The sequence below is a fragment of the Harpia harpyja genome, chromosome 1, assembly GCF_026419915.1.
Source record: "Harpia harpyja isolate bHarHar1 chromosome 1, bHarHar1 primary haplotype, whole genome shotgun sequence".
Lineage (NCBI taxonomy): Eukaryota > Metazoa > Chordata > Aves > Accipitriformes > Accipitridae > Harpia > Harpia harpyja.
This window is the reverse complement of record NC_068940.1, coordinates 62,955,693-62,977,995: the sequence shown is the minus strand read 5'-3', so window position 1 is coordinate 62,977,995 and position 22,303 is coordinate 62,955,693. Positions and strand designations below refer to the sequence as shown.

The following is a 22,303-nucleotide window of genomic DNA, read 5'->3' as shown; positions in this document are numbered from 1 at the left end:
TATTTATGTACATATACATATATATATGCATATATATATTGAATATCCACTTCATTTACTCTATTTATTTTTTGTGACAATGGGCTGAAGTATAGAAATCAGCACAGTGAAACTGCAGTCTTGTGTCAGCTTGAAGACTGGCTGAATAGGCAATGGCAGTCAGTTTACAAAATCTGATGATACTGGGGAAGAGCAGCTGTCTACAGTAACTTGTTGGCTGTAGGAACAAAAAGTGCTTGGCTTGTTCTTCTCAATCAGGATTTTTTTCTTCTGAGGACTGAAGCACATTTCACATTTATTTGTTGACCTTTTCTAAGGATAGAGGTCAGAAATAAACAAACTTCAAATTTAGATAGTTCAGTTTCAAGGTGTCCAGTTGGCTTTACAGGCAGCCTGACCCAAGGCCACCTACAAGTTCCAGCTGCCATTTGCCAGATGATGAAGGGGCCTTTCTAGGAAGTGCTTAAAGGTTATGACACCACGGTCAGAGTAGTACGTGCAGCTATGCATACATATGGATGTGCTCCTAGTTGCTGATGGATGTGATACTGCAGAGTAGCACAGACCCAAGGTTGTCACCTCTGAGGTGTCCTTAGAGTCCTTAGTGCCTGTGCCAGTGTGTGGTCTTACAATTAAACAGCACAGATGTGAGGCAGGGCTGAGCTGGTGTATGAACCTAGCAGCATACTTGAGAGGCAATATAGATAGACATTGGTAGCTGCATTCTGGCGTGTAAACTGTACTGGAATGACGTACCCAGTGCAGTGGTGGCGGGGGTGTGAGTGTGAGGGAAGGAGAAGTGAGAATCTAATCTCTGGATATGGCAAAATGGCCATGCTCCAGCTGCCTGATGTATATGTTCAGGGATCTGGAGAGTTAAAAACCTTCAAGTGGCAGCAGCCAAGGATCAAGACAGATGTGACAGTTACTGTAGGAAGGAGAAGGAGCAGCAGCTGTGGTTGCCTTTCAGGTTGCTTCAGGCCCATCTCTAAATCTTATGGCTCCAGCTTAGCCTTAAGCAAAGAAGTAAGAAGTATAACGATGATTTATTATTTACCAGGTTATGTAACCCAGCATTATTACTTAGAAAGGTGGTCTTGCAAAGTGTGTTTATGGCAGTCACTGTTGGATAGTCAGTCTAGGTACTGTAGAAGTTGATTGTGGTAATTACTCTTTCCTGAGATTAAGTGGAAATGAAATCCATTATTTCCATTCAAGTTTGCCAGGAGCAAGCAAGCAGTTTATGCTTAACCTCTCTGACAGTCCTGCTGATACAGTCTTTGATTTGTTGAGTCTTCATTGGACCTCTCTCAGCCATGATGTGAAGCAAGGAGCTTCTCCAAGTTCATGTGTAAGCAGGAGGGAAAGCAGGCTGTGCTGAGCTGTGACAGTACCTCAAGGAAGTCTGGACATCCCAGGTGAATTAACATTTCTGCTTAGTTCTCTAATGATCCATTTAATTATGGAGAGGTAATGGTTGCCTCAGAAATGGCCTCTGAAGCTGTCTTTATGAGCACTCCACAAACTTACTGTAAACAGAGTAGGACTGTAAATTGGATATTTCTGAGCACTGACTGTGTAAGAAAACAATCTGTCAGCAAAGTCTGCAGACTTGTTAGCCTTGGTTTCTTGGTCATCTATTGACCTTGCATTTGTGACCTCTGGCATGTTTGCAGCAGGTCATGTGCAAGTAAAAGACACTTTTTCTCATTTGTTCTGACACATACTGTGAGCACTGCCTGGCATCAACATTTCTTTTCTGGAGCGTAGCTTCACTATCCCGGTGATAAAATAACTGAATCCAGTCCTTTTTCATGTTCTAGAATAACTAGGACTAGGAGTAACACCAGCTTCTGGATACCAGACCAGCTAAAGACTCACCTGTTAGTGCAAAGTATTTTAGTAGTTTAAAACCATATGCAATATAAAAACGCCCTGTGCATCTTGCTTACAGGATGCGTGCTTTAATGTAAAAAGCTGTTAATGCCAAGATGGGGGAAATGTGTTTGCTCAGGTGTGAAGTGGTTTTGAGAGCTCTGAATTCCTCAGGCCAAGAGGACCATTGTGTTGCAGTCATTTTGGGGTTGTTGTGACAGTATTTTTGAACATTTGGAACAACAGGTTTGTCTGTAGGCTAAAGTTGTCCTTGCTTATTGGGCTCTCAGACCCCCATGTTGTGTACGCAAATACAGTCAGTCTTTGAGCTCATGGAAACATGGGCTCTCTCCTGTTGCACAAATGTATGCCCATTGCATTTGCAGGAACTCTTGTAACTTCAGGTGTAGGCTTTGGCAGTGGCAGTGTTCAGGATCAACCATATCAGATACAGAAAGATGTTTTTGCCAGATAGATACATGATTCTCGCCCCCCAGTCTGCTTCTCAGAGGATTACTATACTGCTAGTGCCGTTAGGCTCTTGTGTGCTAATTTGTGTTTTGCTTATGCATCTTCCTGAAACAAACTCAGCTTAGTGCCTGCACCCAGAGATTTCAAGTACAAAGCTGCCTGTTTTGGTCTTGTTTTGGACTGAAAGATAACTCAGTCTCAAGTTTTGTGAGATTTTTTTGTTGTTTTGTTTTAAAAAGGAGTGGCTTGTCTTTCAGTAAGGTGTAACTTTCAGTGTGGTATAATTCAGTTCTCTGCAGTGTATTAGACATGAGAGAGTTGTCATAGATTCTTCACGGACTTAAATGAAACCAGATGGTAGACCTTGTAAATTCATAGTTGTGGCCTGAGGGTTATGCAGACCAGATTATAACAGTCTCCTAGGCATGGCTGTGTGTTCTAGAGCATAATCAGTTGTCTTGTTTCCTCATTATTTGCAAACTATGTGTAGGAACATACAATGGGGACATTGTACAAACGAGGAGCTTACTGTTTCAGAGTTAGACTCACAACTTCCCTTCTTCCCTATGACATTTCCTCAGAAGTAACTAGTCTTGGTATGACTTGCTTAAAACATTATTTCTGTTGCTCCGAAGAGAAACATTGCAAAAGGTAGAAGTAGACAACAGAATACCATAGGCCAAATCATACTGTAAATTATGATCAGGTAAGCTCCTTTGAAGTGGAAAGTCAAAGCAGGCAAAGTTGGAGGGAAGGGGAAGCTTTAGTATTGGAGTGTTCAAGAAGTATACGGAAAAAGCCCGGAGGTTGTTCAAAAACGTTTTAGTTTTCAGCTGAGCGCTAAACACTTGCAGACTTCATGTATGTGTAAATTCCATTTAAATGGATTATCCCATCTGAAAACTTCTTAAACACCTGTTTGACTTCCTCTTGTTTTGCCACCAAATGAATAAATATTGGAGGTTGCTCTGGGAGAGGCATCTGATAAAAACATACCTTGACTGAATCACCACAGCCAAGATTTAAGCCAAAGTGATCTGAAGTACCAGCTTTAAAAGTCTGATCATCTTTTGCTGCTTCAGGTCTGATGTTGAGATATCTGTCTGCAATTTTTAAGGTCACCTTTAGACCTCAGCTAGCTGCTCAAAAAGCAATGAGTCATCCTTTGACCTCATTTGATTCAGAGTCATGTAGCCATGACTGGCCACATAGCACTGGAGCTGCCTGCAGTTTTTGGTTCTTACAGTCCAAAAAGCAAAACAAAACTGGCAGTTAATCAGCTTATTGCTTTCATTAGCAGCTTCTGACTGTTGCTGTTTCTTAACCAACAGTTAAAGTTGGTTTGGTGGTTTGGTTTTTTCCCCTGCATCGGGTGCTACATTAGGTGCCGTAATGTTGGTTCTCCTGTGGTTTCTGTTGCAGTCACTGCTGCTATTGTTGCATGCAAAAAAGTATTACTACATCTATTGCTTCCTTGTTTGCTTTATCAGTACATCAGAATGCTAACTTTTTTGGAGTGTTTAGGTTTTTGGTAGCGATTGGGGGTTTTTTTTGGTAGGGGCAAACTAACCATGGCTAGTTGCTGAGTCCCAGGCCAGAAAATAGCTTTTATACTCACATCACTCAAACGTCTCTCAACTAATCTCTATGTTTGTAAACCAGAGAAGGGACTGTATGGCTGATTGTTCATGAAGAAACAGCACATTCTTTGTAGAAGGCTGTCACCAGGTCTAAGGAAAAAAAAACCCCGCAACATTTTTTGCTTAGGAAAGGTCTTCCTGTGTAATGAACCTTCTGGGAATCCTTGATTAACTATTACTGTTATAGGAACTCTGCATACTTGAAAGGGCTGAATACTACTAGCTTGGCTGAATTTGGTCCCTTAGCATATCAGCATTGAAGTCAATAAATGTTTCTTACATTCAGTATTTAATCATAAAGAAAATAAATGGATAAAGGGACTGTGGGATGTCTAGTCTAACTTTACCCCTACCTCAGGGCAGGAACAGCTCAATCTAGATAAAACCTTGTTTGGGTGTAGTGTAACCTGTTTGTTCTTAAAGATAGTCAATAATAACAGCTCCACAGCCTCTGGGGCAACTTGTTCCAGAGCTTTAACTATGTTTTTATCATTGGAAATACTTAGTAATGTAAGGCTTGTCATCTTTTTTTTTTTTTTTTTTAAAGGTTATCCCATAGACCTCAAAATCCCAAAACCAAAAAACCAAAAAAACCCAAACCAACAACCTAGTCTTACACTCGTAATGTGTTTGCAGTTCTTAAGGGCATCTGCACTCTGTCTTTTGGTGTCTCCTAGGATTCTGTAAGCAATAATTGACTCATTTCCCATTTGTTTTTTCTCTTCTCATTAGAATATAGTAGCAGTAGGAGCTGGATTCTGTGATGGCCTTTGCTGCGGTGACAATACCAAAGCTGCTGTTATTCGCCTTGGCCTAATGGAGATGATTGCGTTTGCCAGAATTTTTTGCAAAGGGCAGGTGTCTACTGCCACTTTCCTGGAGAGCTGTGGAGTTGCTGATCTCATCACAACATGTTACGGTGGCCGGAATCGACGTGTAGCAGAAGCATTCGTTAAAACCGGAAAGGTACCTTATTCCCTGGGTGAAATCCATTGTTGCAAGTACTAGAACTCCTGGTTTGTTGGAGTAATAGTACAGTTATCTGAGACATGCTAGCTGTACTGAGTGAGTACCCTTCTCTTTCCTGTCATTTTTGAGAGTGTTACAAGGCTACAATGAGTGTAAAGGTGTTAAGAAGGAAGGCTGATTAAAAAAAACAAACTGGAGAGATAAGATGTTGGGAGATGCAGATTTAAGAAGGAGAATATTTACAAACAAGAATATAGGAGAATATTATATATGCTCACTCAAGGTTGCTTTTGAGAAAGGAAAAACCCTCAGTAACATTTTTTTTTTTCCATCCAGATGGTGTTGTCAGGCTTATGAAAACTTTATCATAGCTCTCCTTTTCTTCCTTTTTTTTTTTTTTTTCCCTCTGTTGTTTAGTCTATTGAAGAATTGGAGCAAGAGATGTTGAATGGCCAGAAACTGCAAGGACCACAGACTTCTGCAGAAGTGTATCGCATCCTCAAGCAGAAAGGAATGCTGGAAAAGTAAGAACAGATGAAGCACATTCCGCATACCCCTTTTTTATCTCCATAATTCTTTCTGCATATTTGGTGTTGATATCTTCATGAAGGTAATAGACAAAAAGAAAATCACTGTAATGAGAGTAGCTTAATCCCCAGTTAAAATCACAGAGAGAAGTGAATAGAACCTCAAAATGCTATTGCTGTAGATAGAGCTAATAGTGTGACGTTAAATTTGTGAATGCACTTCTGTTTGCAGAATATATTATTGCCTTCTGCTATCACAGAAAAGCATGTGAAAAGAATAAAATATGTGAAAATAGAAGCTGAGCTTCCTATAGAGACTTGTGAAGAGGTTCTACAGCTCATTTCATCGTAGTAACTTCATTACTTATCTTCAAGGAGAGGAGCTTTGTTATTAAGGATCTGTATAGGTGATCATCTGAATAGAGTCGCTGTTTCTATCCACATGGATTCTAGCTTAGATACCGCAGTTCTGTTTCCTAATGTGAATTCCAGTTTGGTCGAGGATAAAACCTGCCATTTGTTTGTGTAGGTCAGGGGTTTTTTGTGGTATGAAATTAAGCAGGTTGTCCTGGCTTGTTCATTTGTATTCAAGTCAGAACATGTATGATTCCTAAAGCCACACACACAACTGTCTCCTTATGAGAGTAAGGATATTGCATCTATCTGTTCCTGTTTGTAGAGGGGGCAAAATCAGAAATAAATGACTGCCAGTCAGAAGACCAAGCATTGTTACTTTTTTTCCAAAGCAGTTTTAAAAGTCTAGTTTTAATGGATCAGCTGCATTAAATTACTTATTTTTTAACATTATCTTTGGATGTAAGGCACCTAAGTCTATCTCTGCAGCGTGTAGTAATTCAGCTAACTGCAGAAAAAAAATTAATTAAAATGTTGGCTTCAGTCTTTGCTGTTTATGATTCCCTAAATGAGACAGGATGCTGTGTTTGGGGTTTTTTGTTGGTTGGTTGCTTGCTTGCTTTTTTCCCTGTTCTATGTTACAACAAATAGAGCATATTATAGAAGACTTTTGGTTGTGTTTTTAATGAAAAATGTGAAAACAGAGAGTTGCTTATTTGTCTGGTATACCAACATACATGTGTCAATTCTTCATAAAAGGTCTCATTCAACAAGACTTTTGAAAGCAACTTTCAAAGTGTTTTTCAAAAACTCTCCTGCTACTGCTTTAAAACAGAAAACACAGTAAAACAGCCATGGTTTCAAAGTGAAGAGGTAAGACTCTAGTAAGAGTAAGATTTCATACTCTTACCCTACAAAAAGAGTCCCAAGGCTACACAGAAATATGCAAAAGTCAAAGTTCAGTAGAAAAGCCTTGGTGGCAGGGTTGATGCCTATTGGTATTTACAGTGCAATTCGTTTTTTCATTTCAACAGTTGTAGAACTAGCCCTATTAATGTGCTCAGACATAAGATGCATTTGGAGTTTGCTGGCCCTGAGCCTGCAGTCAGCCTTGATTCTGCTTTCCCCATGTGAAGCATGGCAGACCTGTGCACAGCAGAGTAATGTTCTCTGTGATAAACAGCAAGACTTATGTATCAAGATGTGGTTTGTAGTAGTGGTACTTCTTCACTGAGAAGTAACTGCCAGTACTGTATCTAAAGCTGTGTGAAACTTGCTTTTGCTTCAGAAGGTTCACATGTTTTGTGGCCGCCTCTGGTAAAATCTCACATAGGCATAACAAATTTTATTTTAGCGCATACATTTAAATTTTTATGGTAAAAGCAAATTCAGCCCACCCAGCCCAATATATTCTACAAAGTGAGTGATAATTGAGGCTTGTTAATAGATGCAAAAGTTTTTGTGTAAATTTTTTTTCTGCATATTTCCTAGTAAGTAATTTTGCAACCTAAACAGTGTAGCACTGGATTTGAAAGAGCAGCTATTTTGCTATTGCTGCTATTTTTTTCTTGTTGCCCACAGAAATAAATCAAAAGAAATGGACATGCGTTACATAGCAGGACATTAAAATGTTTCAGATGATAAAAATGAAATTCTACATTTGGAATTGAGCACTTCTAATAAAAGCCGTAGAAACAATGGTCTGAATTCACAAGCATGTCCGTTCCCCCACTTTTTTCCCCCAGTAACACAAAGTATTCTGTTCAGCCAGGTACAAATCCTGTATCTGCCCCTGAGAATGCAGTAGTCACCATGCTGTAATGGTACTCCTGAATGGCTCATGGCTTCTCTTGTGACCTCTGGTTCACTTTGAGGAGTCTAGTTCAGAGCTATGTGGCGACACCAGAATAACTTCATTATAACGCATTATAGCAGAGTGTATGGGCAAGCACATACGGTGTTCAGTACTGGTTGGGGGTTCTGCTCAATGCTGCATTTGTGAATTACAGATACAGCTTTAGAGTGACTGATGGGACCACTTTCCTGAGCAGAAAGTCCTAGTCCAGATGTATTCTGAATCACTCAGAAATTAACTATTTCACCATCTCCAATGCTCCTTATTTTTTATTTCAGTCAAAATAACGTAGTGTGTTTGGTCAAAATTTATCAATATAAAAGGCCACACTGAAATGGCGTATTTATTTTAGTGAACAATTAATCCCTAAAATTCACCAGGCTCTGTATGAAAATGGGACTTGTCTGGCTGTCCCTGTCCAGGATGGACAGAAAGCAAATATGAAGTTGTGTAAAGCGTCTTGGCTGTAACAAGTCTGCAGATTATCAGAGAAGCCTGAATAATTTGGGGGTTGTTGGAAACGTGGCCAATTTAAAAAAGAAAAAAAGAAGAGATAGAATTTAGTGTTTCAAAATCCACATTTGATTTTGGTCTCTTATTAAAAACTTGACCTTCAATTTCTTCTTGAGGCTCTTTGTGTCATGTTCTGCAATTGTATTATCAAATTATTGCTCAGAGATAATGTATAACTGATGTGCCAGTCATCCCTTTTAATCATAGATGAGTACTGCTATAAGAATGTCAAGGAAAGATGCAAGTATTTTTAATTTTTTAATTTTTTAGATAACTTAATGGTTGTGCCATACATAATGAATGTTGCAGGCTCCATTATAGCTAGCTAGGCTTCTGAGAGTGACTCATTTTAGAGATGTGTGTAGGTTCTGTATTTATCCAGTGCTTTTCAACCCAGCTTTCACACTTGACAAATACTAAAAGAAATTGATTTTTCAGTCTCTCTCTTTTCCCTCCCTCTCCTCACCCCACTTTATTTCTTTCATTTAAGAAAATGTTACAGAATAAACTTATGCTGCGTTTGCTTTCCCCACCTTGTTTCCTCAGGTTTCCACTATTCACTGCTGTGTATCAAATCTGCTATGAAGGGAAGCCTGTCAGAGAGATGATATCCTGCCTTCAAAGTCATCCAGAGCACATATAAAATCAATCAGGCCATCGTACTAATGCAGCTTTCTGCCTTTCAAATTTATATCTGAGTTCAAGTGGATGTATCATTAAGCTTCATTCAAAGCTGCTCACTAGGCAACAGTAACAAGATGAATGTCTCTGGATGGGTATTGGTTTTTGTTATACAGCCTAGTTTGACATAGCATGTAGTGTTGGCTTGGTGATTGTTGTTTTACTGGCTAAAATACAGCTGGTTTAAGACACGCAATGCAAAAGTTGTCCTACATATCTAGTGTATATACACAAGTGTACTTTGTGTGTGTTCCTACACCATTAAACACAATGTGTTGTTGTCTCTTATTAAGGCCTAGTCCAAAATCCACCAGACACTGTGGGAAGAATCCCACTGGTTTTGATGGAGACTGAATCAAGCCTGTAACCTTGAAATATTAGGAGTCTTTCTATTAGAACTTGGTTTTATTCCATATACACAATGAAATTTTAACATTTTGCATGCTTAAGATTATATTAATTTAAGCAATATTAATGCAAAACGAGTGGTAGCAGTTATTCAGGGGGCTACAGGGATATTTTAATGAACTCTGGTGAAGAATATTTTGATTTTTGAAAGTCTAAAACTGTCGGACTATTTTGAAACCAATTTCTAAGTGAATTTAAAGTTTTTAATTACACTGTTTTAAAGGGAATATGCTAGAGGGGGATCATTACCTCCCCTTCTGTTTTTTAATCCTTGCATTTTTGTATTTCTCCGTTTCTCCCTTGCTGTTCCCAGGTGCTAGGCTCTTCTAAAATCCCATTCCCCAAAACAAGTGGGAGATGTTGACCTGGGGATTCTGAACCCTGGAGCCTAGGGTTCATTTTAGTGTTGTACCTGTGGTCATTCTTCACTGGTATTGTTTGGTGGGTGGGGAAGGATATTCTTGGGTATCCACTGCTCAAAATTGTCATGCTGTGTTTCTAGTTTAACCATCAGCTACAAAGTGTTGCACTCCACGCAAGACTCCAAGGAATGTTTGGGGAATTCCCTGGTAGATCATGCTTGTGTCGTCAAAAGTGTTATGTGCCAGTACACTGACCGCATTCATTTCAGTGCCTGCCAGTGACTGACATGTCAACTGGACTGTAGTCCTGAACCAGCCTCTCCAGAGAAATGATGAATTCTGAAGTTATTCTTTTCACTGGACAAAACTTTAATGGGTGCTGGAGCAAGTCCTTTATGACCAAGCTCCCAGAAAGCTTCTCAAAGGCATCTGTCTCTTTTATTCCCCAGGTATCTCAACTTGTTTTTTTCAGGCACCTTTCCTTTATCAGGGAGGTTAATTTTATTTATTATTGGAAAATTTGTGATTTTATGGAGTTTGGGGGTGGGGTTGGCTTGGTTGGGTTCTTTGGGACTTCTTTTAAGAAGGTTGATGCAAGAGAAGATAGATAAATCAAATCTGACTTGCTTTTCTTGTATACTAAACTGTAATTTTTTTGGTAAAATATATGCTGGGTACATAAAGAGTGGACTCATTCTTGCAGCTGGGAGGCAAGGGTTAGCACTGAGATTTACAGAGCTCAACAAGAATGCCCATCTGCTCTGAATATCCACTCTAAACCTCTGAGCAGTATCAGAACTGTTGTTCACTGTTCTCAGTGATGTTTTTAGGCCAGAAATTGTGAGCACAAACCCATCCTGAAGATTTAAGTTGTCATTCAAAACTTGCTAAAACAAAGGGGATGCCTGGGAATAATTGTCGTATTTAGTTAAGTAGCGTGGATTACTCTGAAATAGGCAAGCATTGGGCCAGCTTTGTATAGACAGGAAGACGCTTCAGCTCAGAGGTGCCGTTTCTTGTGCTCCTATAATGCTTTGTATTAATTTTTGGAAGATCTTGTGAATATCATCAGATATTCATTGATGAGAAAAGTTATTTTGCCTTATTTCTGATTTAGTGCTAAATATAACAGATGGCTAGAAGTTAAGTAACATCAGGTGTTTGTGGCAATTGAGGAAATCACTGGTAGAGCTGACTTGGAGTAAGCACTCTGCTTAGACAAAAGGATGTGTTAAGATTGGAAGCACTGTTACACTAACGCACACGTGGAGCATACACTCCTCATTACTGCATAACTTTCAATGTGTCTGCTTATGCTTCGTGTTGTTTTTTTTAATACCAAGCTGATTGGCTTTGCCTTTATATGTGTATATATACATATATATATATATATAAAAATAAACTTTTTTTTACATGCAGTATGTAGAACAGTAGCATTTTGTAAGATACATAAAGGGCTATATGAGCTAAATGTGGTAAATTAATATATATTTTAAGATGATTTCTTTATTATTCCAATACTACTTCTACCACTGAAACCCCAAAATCTTAATTGTTCTTGTTTTGTACGGAAGCCTATTCTAAGGCAAATCTAGAAAAAAGGTTTTTATGGAATTCTTTCCTCCAGTCTGTAATGATATTCATGTTCTTTTCAGACAAAAAGTGAAGTTTCAGTAACTAAAATAAATTATTTAAATTTCTATAGATACTTCACCATTTGTATTTGATTTTCAGTGCTTGAGAACATTCAGCTTGGCACTAGATATTTTTCCCCCACTAATATTTGCTGCTCATTAGAAGACTGTGATATGATACTGGAACTGAATGATCAGAATCCTGTTCTACAAACACTCTGTTTTGCCTAGTACTGGGATAGTCTTACTGAAAACATTAGCCCCTGTGTAAGGGGTCGTAAATGTGTAACTAGTTCTTGATTTATGAACATTAATTACTAAGGAAGGCATTATCTTCTAGTGATACATACTCAACTTGCCCTAGACGTGTACTGATTTTGTTTAAAGATTGTGAATGTATACCCATTTGAAGAGTTAGTACAAATAAACATTTTTCTCTTCAGAATCACTTTGGTTTCTGTTGTCTCATTTTACATGGCTTGTCATTAGTATTTTACCCACTTGATGGAATGCAGGGTTTTATGGATATCGTATGTAATGATAGCAGATATGAGATTGCCATGCAAGAACTTAAATTTTAAAAAGAGCTATCTGGCATCCAGATGTCAGCGTTTTCATTTCTGTCCATTAGTGAAACAATTATGGTGTCTGACCTCTGAAAACAGGTTCTCATCTTCAGTTCCTTGAGTTGCTGTGTGAGCCACTGGAGGGCACTGGTGGGTAAGTGACCAATTCCCCCTGCCCGCAGTTACTTTTCTTCCCATTTATTTCTGAATTTCTTTAGGTTCCTGTATGACTGCAGCTGTCTTACACTGTGTTCCTTGTATTTGGAGATGGTTATAGTTGAGCACCAGATGCATGTGTTGTAGATCCACTGGAAGTGAGAGAAGGAGCTTGCTATAAAACACCCAGCACCTTACTACCTCTGCCCCAGGCCATGTCTTGCCTGTCATCTAACACCCTCCCAGTACAGGGCAACAGCCACTACCTCAGCTCTTGGACGTTATGGTCTGAGAGATCTTTCAGCACCACTTGGGTTCCTGCAATGTGTGTCCAGCAATGCTCGTTTCTGTTGCATCTTGAAGTTGCAAGAGCCTGGAAAATGATGAGGGCACATTGTGTTCAGTTTTGTCAGTTTTTACGTCAGCTAAAGGGGTGGGAGGTGTCACAAGTGTTTAACCAGGGAAGGGAGGGTCTACTATTTAGTTGTGGGGCACCATACTGTAAAAGAAGTATGGGGGTTTTGATGAACAGAATAACGCACTGTCTGCCTGAAAGCCTCAAAGCCTTTCACAAAATGAGACCAATGTCCTAATTTCTCATTTACGGACAGGGATACTGAGACAGGTAAAGGTCATTGCCTAGCCAACCTGTGACTGGGTGCATTTTATTCCTAATTTTAAGCCAGATTTTCAGCCATTAGGTCATTTCTCATTGTACTTTTAGCTCAAAATTGTATTTGTTTTAAGAGTGCATGAAATCAACGAGTAGAATAAATATGTAGGTATCTAAAACATACCATCCAAAGGGCCTTTAATTCTAGTAAGTCTGAGTCAACAGGAAAGTAAAAAACATCACAAGATAATTAGGATGGATACATTTCTTTCATATGGGCATTATCTTCTGAAGGGGTGGTGCTTTCTCACTAAATCAGTGCTTACAGGCTGGGTGTCTTTGATAGTCTGACTGTAAATATCACCCAGGCTGGCCCTGAGGTACAGGAAACACGGCAGACAAGAACGCAGTTTCCAATGGCCTGTGCTGATGCTGCTTCATAATGCTCCCACCTGGGACTTCATTGTAAGGCTGGAGTCACAGGGGCTGGTTAATGCTGAAATAAAATGTTGTCCCAGAACACATAGCACTTCATATTATTAGAAAGTGTAAAACTATTTCTCTTCTGCCTGCCTCCTGGCTGCACAGAGTTTTCTCCTGTGATTTGCCATGAGCTGATAGAAATCTGAGCACTAAAAGGTAACACTTCTATTTTGAATAATGGATGAGAAGAGCATCTGCCTTCAGTCCCAGCATGTGCAAAGGAGAGGTGTTTGGCATTCAGATTAAATGAAACCTAGTTCTCTTAATCAGTCTGTTCTGACTTGCTTTCTGATTCCTGCCCATATGCTTTGGGTAGGGACTTTCAGATACTCTCAGTCTATCAGCCTAGTCCTGCTCTTATTGAAAGCAATTGCAGAACTGGGTTTTAAGAGGAGAACAGTAGGGTGATGCCCAGCAGAATGGTATTTCTGTCGGAGTTCCCCATGCATAAATTGAATTTACCTATTTGTTATATTTACCTATTACCTACAGTATCTGTTTTAGAGAGATGTTGTGAAGGGTAATTGTAGGGAGCACTGGGAACCATATGTTGATTATTTCAGTAAGTTACTAGAAACAGCATGAATTACTGCTTTTAAATGCATGTCCTTCTTGTAACTCATGCTGAAGAAATTAGTGAGTAATAAATAAAGCACAGCTCTGACCTGTGAGCAGTCTTGATTTTTTAGGTAGGGGTGACTGCCAAAGTCTGGTCAGTATAATCCATATTGCACTCTGTGATGTTAGTGCTGCTTGTTGTCACTACACTGCGCGTTTCATTTTCTTACCTGGATGGGAGTCATTTAAGTGTCTTTCACCTTACAGCTTTTCTTCGTATCTATTCCAGCTTCCCTCTCCTCTTTATGGAGCTGCACCTGTATGTGCTATTTTGTAGCAAACCTTAAGAAGCCTTCTTCATATCAAAAGGTGGCTGTGTGTATACGCACATGCATATGCTCATCTATACGGGTAAACCCTTACCTACCTTCTGTTGAACGTTTGTGTGCACAAGTAAGCCTTGTAAGGGGCTGGGAATTTTGCACAGGCTTTTAGCAAGGCTGACAGGAGGACTGATGTTCAGGTGCCTTTGCACCAGCTGTGTCCATCCATTCATTTAAAGGTGTTTTGCTGTGAAGCTAGCGCATAGATCTCTTCCAGACCATCCTACAATCTCTGGGATGGCAGTAAGTCAGCTTGGATTAATTGAAAACATTGCTACTATTTTAGGGGAATATTATCGCATCTATGCCACCGGCCATTGAAGCTCTGAAATGCCACGTTTGTAAAAAACAGTGTATAGTCCATGCTTAGGTGAAAATAATAATGACATTAATTGAACTAGTTTGCCCTTTCTTTCTCCAAATCCAGGTTCATTATAAACCCCATTTCAAAAATTGCAAACTACTGCATCACATTCTTGTCACCGAAACATGCTTCAGCTCTCAGTGTGATAGATTCTTTCTGAATAGTTTCTTTTGAGGACTTAGTGAATATCTTTCAGTTTGATGATTACTGAGCACAGGCATGTGGTGGGCTCAGGAAGTACAGCCTTGGGGATTTTTAGTTTGCTTTTTTGCTTTTTGAAGGCTGGAGAGAACTGGAAAGCGAGCCAAATCTGCTAGCAAGCACTGGCTGGGTTGCTGATCTATGTAAATAGTAACATAGAGATATTTATGAAGCATTAGTTAGTATTTAAAATGCAAACTTCAAACACAAAATACTTGCATCACATCCCAGTTTCTGTAAGCCATTTTTTTAACATGCTATTGTGATACATGATTTTGAAGGCTCAAAATACTGACTTGAAAGCATTTTAGCAAAGTGAGCTCAAAACAAGCTGCTCTGTATCGTGATAGCTGAGCAGAGACAGCCTCAGCTGTGCCTGTGCTTTGGATTAAAGCCCAGTTTTTGTACAAGTGTTTTTAGTGATGTATTTAAACCCAGTTTGGGGATTTTTCTAATTTTGAATTACTGTGCAGAGTTGCATTTGAATGTGACAGAGGTGCTTCATTTGGGGGGGGGGGGGGGGAGTGTTTTGTTTGGTTTTTTTTTTAATGTAGCCTTCATCAGCATGATTTTCTCCAAGCTTTAAGTTAGGTCGTAACTGCAGTACCACTTCGTCATGACAGTCTACCCTTGTCTGTGTTTAGTCTTATCCTCCAGTTTTCTTCCTTCATCTGCACTTTTTTTCAGGTTGTAGGCTACTACAGAGAAGGAATACCTTTTGTTATTCCCAGAATTTTAGCCAGCATGGCAAAAAAAGATCAGCATATTGCCATCTGCATTTAGCCTTGTCTTATGTTTGTTGCCCATTAGAGAGGTTAAGGGTGGAATAAGGGCTTCCAAACTTTCATACTGTTGGGTTTAATCATTCTGCCACTTACGTCTTTATTCATCTATTCACTGTTTTAAAACAGCAGAAGCTCATGTTTTTTCTTAGTGGTATTGCCTGGTGCAGTTGCTCAGGCCGCTTTAAGTCTCCAGAATATGTGAACACACCAAAATCTTGGTACCTAGCAATGATCTTCTTCACCCAGCCAGAGTGCTTAAACTTTATAACAAAAGCTGCTTAAGTAGATTCTAATGTATTCCTACTCTAGAGCCATAGTATCCTACACTTAACCTTTAGTGTACCTAGTTACAATACTCATTTAAATAATCTTTTTTTTTTCCCTAAGAAATTTTGTCTCCAACTTATCCATGACTATACATTATTCACAGATATATTCTGAAACTTGTAATTTGGCTGCTTGTAACCATTTGGCAGAGGAATGTGCAGTTACCCAGTATGACAATTTCTAGGTGTAGCTTTTCTTGCAAAATACAATGTGGTTTTCTTGACAGTGCTGGGCATTCTCAAGCCGCAGAGGTGTTTCCTAGCAGGCACAATTAGCTTTCTGAAAGCAATCAGATTAGAAATGAGAGAAGAGAGTGGAATGGGGTTGGACTGCCTACCCTACAGGTAAATTGTTTTAAGTGTGACTTGTATGTACTATGTGTGGAGAAGAGAGGGAACAGAATTCAAAATATTGCACTTGTTGGAAAATAGGGAGTGAGACCAAGTCAGTTTTAACCAGTGCGAGAGCTGGTAATGCAAGAACATGCACTAAAATGCAGGAGGAGTGAAGTCAAAGCTGTTGAGGAGTTATTCGAGCCTCTTCTGGCCTGTCATTCTGTACCAGGCACAGCTTCACGGTAACAGCTTAGTGCAGCAATGTTCTCTTCAAAACGAAAACCTGGGAAATGTCTCCTCAGAGAACTAAGCAGTTGCTCAAGTGGAAGAGAGATTTCACAAGCACACTTGGTATTATCAAAATGCACTGAGATATATCAATTGCTGTTGAAGTTCCCCCTCCCTTCCATGTATCACTTTCCAAGCAAGAGATGGAAAACTCTTCAGATGAGAAAAATATGTTGTTCATGCACTCTAGACAGCTTATACAGAGGAAATATGCAGTTTACTCACTTTGCAGTAGGATTATAAGAGTTCAGAAAAATGCACTGATAGTCATGAGAAAGGCTGGCAAGAGAAATAACTGTAACCTCCTTGGGGTAAAGACCCCCATTCTTTCTTGCACATGCTGCATTTAACAAGTGAGGAATAATGAGAAGCGTTGGCTACCTCTTCATGAGTTCATGATTTTTCTCAGAGCTAAACTAAGCAGGATTAGGTCTGACTAAGTACTCGGAGATAAGCCTTCAAAGCAAAGCTCCTCAAAATGTTCTTCCTGAAATTCTGGGGGAATTTTCTTCCTTCTCTCTTGTGAATGCAGATTCAGAGCTAGAAGTGGGAGCCCTAGTAACAGCAAGGTACCCATAACCCTGGCTATTAAGGTTTTTGTGTGATCTTAACAACCAAATATTATAATGCTACCAGCAGCTGTGGCCTGGTGTTACCAGAGGTTGAGGTTAAATGATAGAAATTGAGCAAGAAAACTCCAGGAACAGTCCTGACTCCTGGTGCATTTTTATCCATCTAAAATAGGTCCTGATCCACAAGTGAGCTGGAATTCTTGCTGGTTCCTTCCACCTGAGAACTTGTGTGTTGTATACAAGCTCTCCCCAGCACAAAGCCAGCATCACTGGTTTTCTCATTGCTACTGTAATCAATTCTAAAGTGAAGAGTAGGGGACTTGGTTACATGATTTGTGAATTATCCCATATTATGGTGATGGGGGCACAAGAAGCACTTCTGTGAACTGATTGCATTTAGATAGAACCTGTCATGTCAGCATGCAGGCTGAGTCAGGGGAGCATCTACGGAGTGGTAAGCAGGTACTGGGAGGTTTGAACATCTCTGTTCTTCTAATGTTGGGACAGTAATTAGGCCCAGACTGGATGTTAGGAAGCAGAGTGAGTGGAAAGGCTTGGTATGGGAAAATTTGAGAAGCACAGCTCCAGGTACTTTGTTTTAATTACTGAGTTGGACTAGACTGATTTAAAACTCATTATGTTACAACAACTGGGAACTCTGCACCAGGTAATCAAGCCTCAGATGACTCCCTCTTGAATGCATCACTAGAAATGACAATGTGGTTTATTGTCACGGAAGTTATAGGGTAAATAAGCAGGGAACCTAAACTATTTGAGGCAGCCTGATTGAGTCAGGATGAAAGCATTTCAGCTGGGCTGTTACAAGGTAGTTTCTAGGATCACTGACTGTGCTGAACATGTCCTAAGGAATCGGTGACTTCATTCCCCGGGACTGCTTGCTGCCTACCTGCCTCTGTGTGTTAAATTCACATTTTAAAAAAGGAAATGCATGCACGTGCACAAACAACACTTGAACAGGGAAAATGCTTAATTTCCAAGTCTGCTTTCAGTTGCGAAGTATTAGTGTTAACATACAATTTATCTCTGTTCAATGCAGTTTTCTTGGGCTTACCTAGTCACAAGTCTTTGTGTAGCTAGATAGAGTTTTGGAAAGATTATTTTGCTTTCAAAGGCATTATCTGGCTTGAGATGATTAGTAAAATATATTGAAATCCAGTAGGCAGATCTTAAGAAACAGCTGACCTTCATATGCATTTTGATATGGATTTGGAGTGTTTGGGGTTGGTGGTGATTTGGGTTGGCAAATTTTTTTATTTTCTATACTGCCTTTGAGCAAACACAGCTTACTGCATCTGCTTTAGTCCAGTATTGCTGACTGATTATATTGCATTGGTGGCTTTTTTTGGCACAACTTATGCCAGGGAATTCACTACCACATACACACAGCTTCTCTGTGTAGTGCGAATGGAGAGACTATGCCTCTCTCTGTCCCTCATCTTACAGCTGATGCTTGCTAAAAGTTATTTTCAATCACATTAATGGAATACTGTGAAATAATGGTTTCTTTTTCAAGGCAGGGATACATATAGAGCAAGTGTGTGTGGGGTGTAGTCCTTCTAGACCTGCCTCTTCTTCACTTCCCCAAATTTGGAGGTGAACTTGAACTGTATCTCTCGCACTCAGATGAGGTAGACTGCGGATCTGCAACTCCTCCATTCCCCTCTCCTAGAGAGGCAGTTGTCATGCATCTTCATGGCTCCCTTTCTGTGCTCTTGTAAGAAGACACGATTGAATACTTGTCTTTGTATTAGAGATGCTTTCACCAGCATCTTTTTTTTTTCCCTTTTCTGTGTGTGTTTTTTTCTTCTTGCTGGTTGCCTTACACGTGGGAGTACTTTTGCAGGCTGCAGGATGTCACCTATAACTCATCTTCCGGTTAGATAGATACCTTGAAATACCCCTTAAAATATCCGTGTCGTTCATTGCTATTTATTAAGATAATTTATTAAATCCTGCACTTCAGCACTGATGAACTTAAGTAATCCCCTTACTCATATTTCTCTTACTTGTGAATTACACCAAGAAATCCTTCACTAGTGAATTCAGACAGCACATAAAAGTCGGCTTCTAGCACAAGAGGGACGCTTGTATGCAAGAAATAATCTCAGATTTCATCAAAGTAACACCTGGTTTGAATATATCCTTGCTAACTTTGATGTTTTTCCTTTTACTGCCTGCTTGAACAATGAATCATGAAAATATGACGTCCCTTATTAGTACTTCACTGAAATAGTAATCATAACATCACTTTAAAAGAAAGCACAGCAGTTTGATGCATGACCTTCATTTGCACACACTGATACAGCTTGTTTCCTGATTGAATCCTTGCGAGGAACGCAAGTAAGAAATTATTTGATTGGCATACTTGGAGAACCATACTGCTTTTGTAAGATCATATGTTTTATATATTTAGTGACTACTTTTTTTTTTTTTTTTTAAATAATTGTCTGGGTCTAGAAGACATTCTTTCAATGATATAGGTATGTCTGTGTGTGTGTGTGTGTGTGTGTATGTGTATATATATAAAACCAGTTTTCTGATGTGCTGAGATGAAGGTTAAGCTATTGCACTACCTCTCCTCATCTTCCTTCATAGTCTTTTAAACTATTGGTCAATTCCACCTGAACATGACAGAGTGGAAGAGTACTAAAAGATGTCGAATTCTTGTAAATGCCAAGAAAATGTGCTAACTGGGGATACCCTCTTAGTAGAAAAAAGCTACATGGAGTAGACTGATCTTACAAATACCCCCACTGCACCAAGTACTTCCAATGGAGTCTGAACTTTCTTGAACATTAAGGTGAGCCAACCTCAAATTTCATAGGAAACGCAGCTTTTTAATTGTGGGGCTTATGGGGACATCTGTGTTATAACAAATGTCATGTCAGAATTGTCTCATAGTTAGCATTAAGCTAGACATTCATAAATATATGATGGACTTAATTCACCTCGATATTAGTAATTAGAGCCACATCAGAGCATCCTCTGCTTACTCCAAATCTAATACTGCAAACCACAGGGCTGTGCCAAGTCACATAATTTAAATACCTAGGTAATGAGGATGCCCTCAGTAGAAAGGCTGTATTTTAGCTGCACTATGGGCAGTTAGTAAAATCCTTCTTGATATGTTTTTTCTCATGGTTCAAAGAGCTTAGATAGCCTAACTCCTATCAGCTCTTCTTTAAATCTCCTAAAATCCCTAAATGAAAACCTTCCTTTCTTCTGAAATTCTTTTTTCCCTCACTGATCTAGCAAAGAAGCATTATACGTGCTCAGTAGCTAGTTAGGAGGGTGATAAATGACTTGACAGGATAAGCTTTCTCAAGACATGTCATAAATGGGATAAACCTTTGTTCTGAGGAAATTCCAGTCCCTTCAGAATTCAGCCCATCATCCATCCTCTGACTGCTCTGTAGTCTGACACCATGCACCATTCTCACACAGCCCAAAGCCTGCAGTTTTCAAAGCAGACTAACTGAATAGCGAAATTTAACAAAATTTGGCTTTCTGATTAATTTAAAAATTCCAGCAGGTTTTGCTAGACCGGCAACAGACAACACACTCTGTTCCCCATAAATACATGCAGCCATAATGAAGAAATCATTCTCTCTTCTATTTATCTTCTGTTTCTCCAAGCTCCCATTTCTCTTGCAATAGCTATTTTCAGGATCCTAGAACAGAAGAATGTACTAAGTGTCTTGCATCTCTGCAGCTATTTTTTCATGTACTGACACAAGACTTAACCAGGTATCAGCAGCTTTGCATGCTGGTTTTGTGCATATCTGTTAACACTAATGCTATGAAAGCATCCAATAATTATTTATAGTCATGAGCAGTGCTCTGTATATTCTAAAACACTGGTGGCTGCGCCTCTGTGTCCTGCTTTGAGTTAAATTTGACTGTGTTTTGTGCTAGGGAGATTTGTTTCTTTGGTTTTGTTTTGTTTCAGGGCTAAGCTGCAAGCAAGTTGATGCCAGAAGTTATGAAGTGGCTCTAAACTCTCTCCCTAAACATGGATGATGTTGTGATGAAACCGTGGTGGAGTTGTTCAGTCTTTCATTAATTATCTAAAACCAAATATAACTGACAGTTGTTGAAGGTGATCTTTTCCTCCAGCTGTTTTCCACTGTATAAACATTACCTGCTGTGATTTACATAAACACTTAGGCAAATACCATCCTCAAGGAGTAGAAAACATACATGTCTTCAGTGGAAACGTTTATATTGTCAAGTACTATAATCACTAGTATGTGTTTGTGCCATAGTAATATCTAAAGGTCTATGGAGGACCAGTGATCCCAATGAAAGTATTTATGAGTGTGCCTCAGGCACAGCCTGTCTGGACACACTTAGGGGCTGAATAAGTTCCTTCCTCACACAGCATGACACACTTAGGGGCTGAATAAGCTCCTTCCTCACACAGCATGACACCGGACACTCCTGAATATTCAGGTGACTTGTGATTTGCAGGTGTGAGAAGGCATGGCCACGAGCTGCGCTTCGAGCTGTGCTTGCAGGCTTACTGTAGAGAAAGGCAGCTGAGGGCAGCTGAGGAGCAGCCTGTGAAATAAAATATGGGCATACTCTTGCAGGTGCATTACAGATTTGAGGTCCCCAACCCCAAAGTTTGAAAACCACAACTCCCATTATGAGAAGATTTGTACACAGACTTCACACTTCCCACTACAAACTCTTCTCTAAATTTGAGTAGATGCTCTCTCTGCCCTGAAGTTAAGCATACATGTACAGCGTGCAGGGACGGTGTTCTAAGTACAAATTGGCTCTGGAGGAAGTAAGCAATTTTTCCTCAGCACAGTATCTAAGACACGGTTGTGTTTCAGGGCTGGGAGGGATTTTTAGATTCCCAGAGCAGATAAACAGCTGGTGAAAGGCTAATGCACAGAAAATACATGGCTTATGTACTTCATGATTTCTTTTCTTAGCACAGTCTCTATCGCCAAACAGTTTACTTAGTGTCATGATAATGGGTTTCAAAACTGAAAAAAAAGAAAAATTCTTAAAGTCAGCATATTACTGTTGACAGCATGGAGTTAATTCTCTGTATGGCAGTGCATATGCTCTAAGACAGCTTTTTGGCGGGTAAAATGTCTGTGTGTCTACAGTCAGGCCTTTGTCCTTATAATTCAAGTAAGCGTCATGTAAAGAAAGAAATATTTGCAAGAAAAGGAGTATGGAATATAAGCAGCTAAAATTTGCATTTTCCAGCATTAGGGTAGTAACATGTATGTGATGATCAAATGCCATGCAGTCATTACTTGGACTGTAGCTTCAATTGGTATTGATTTTACGTTTGTTAATTTTGAGGTGCCCAAGCTGCAAAACCAAACAAGCCTTGTGTTCA

At 39.5% G+C, this 22,303-nt stretch overlaps 1 protein-coding gene and 1 long non-coding RNA gene across 4 annotated transcripts in view; both read left to right on the top strand.

The window, feature by feature from the left end:
- Nucleotides 1-11,734, top strand: part of GPD1L (glycerol-3-phosphate dehydrogenase 1 like) — a 35,218-nt gene extending 23,484 nt beyond the window's left edge. For all 3 annotated transcript variants that reach the window (XM_052797464.1, XM_052797451.1, XM_052797458.1), the window contains exons 6-8: nucleotides 4,719-4,952; nucleotides 5,373-5,479; nucleotides 8,751-11,734. In XM_052797464.1, the coding sequence (XP_052653424.1) occupies nucleotides 4,719-4,952; nucleotides 5,373-5,479; nucleotides 8,751-8,847 (438 nt within the window). In that variant the 3' untranslated portion in view covers nucleotides 8,848-11,734. The remainder of the gene's footprint in view (nucleotides 1-4,718; nucleotides 4,953-5,372; nucleotides 5,480-8,750) is intronic.
- A 188-nt stretch (nucleotides 11,735-11,922) lies between these two features.
- LOC128142490 (uncharacterized) lies at nucleotides 11,923-21,283 on the top strand. The gene is made up of 3 exons (XR_008235431.1): nucleotides 11,923-12,009; nucleotides 13,955-14,076; nucleotides 20,891-21,283. It is a non-coding gene; the product is annotated as an uncharacterized LOC128142490 (long non-coding RNA).
- Nucleotides 21,284-22,303: the final 1,020 nt, after the last annotated feature.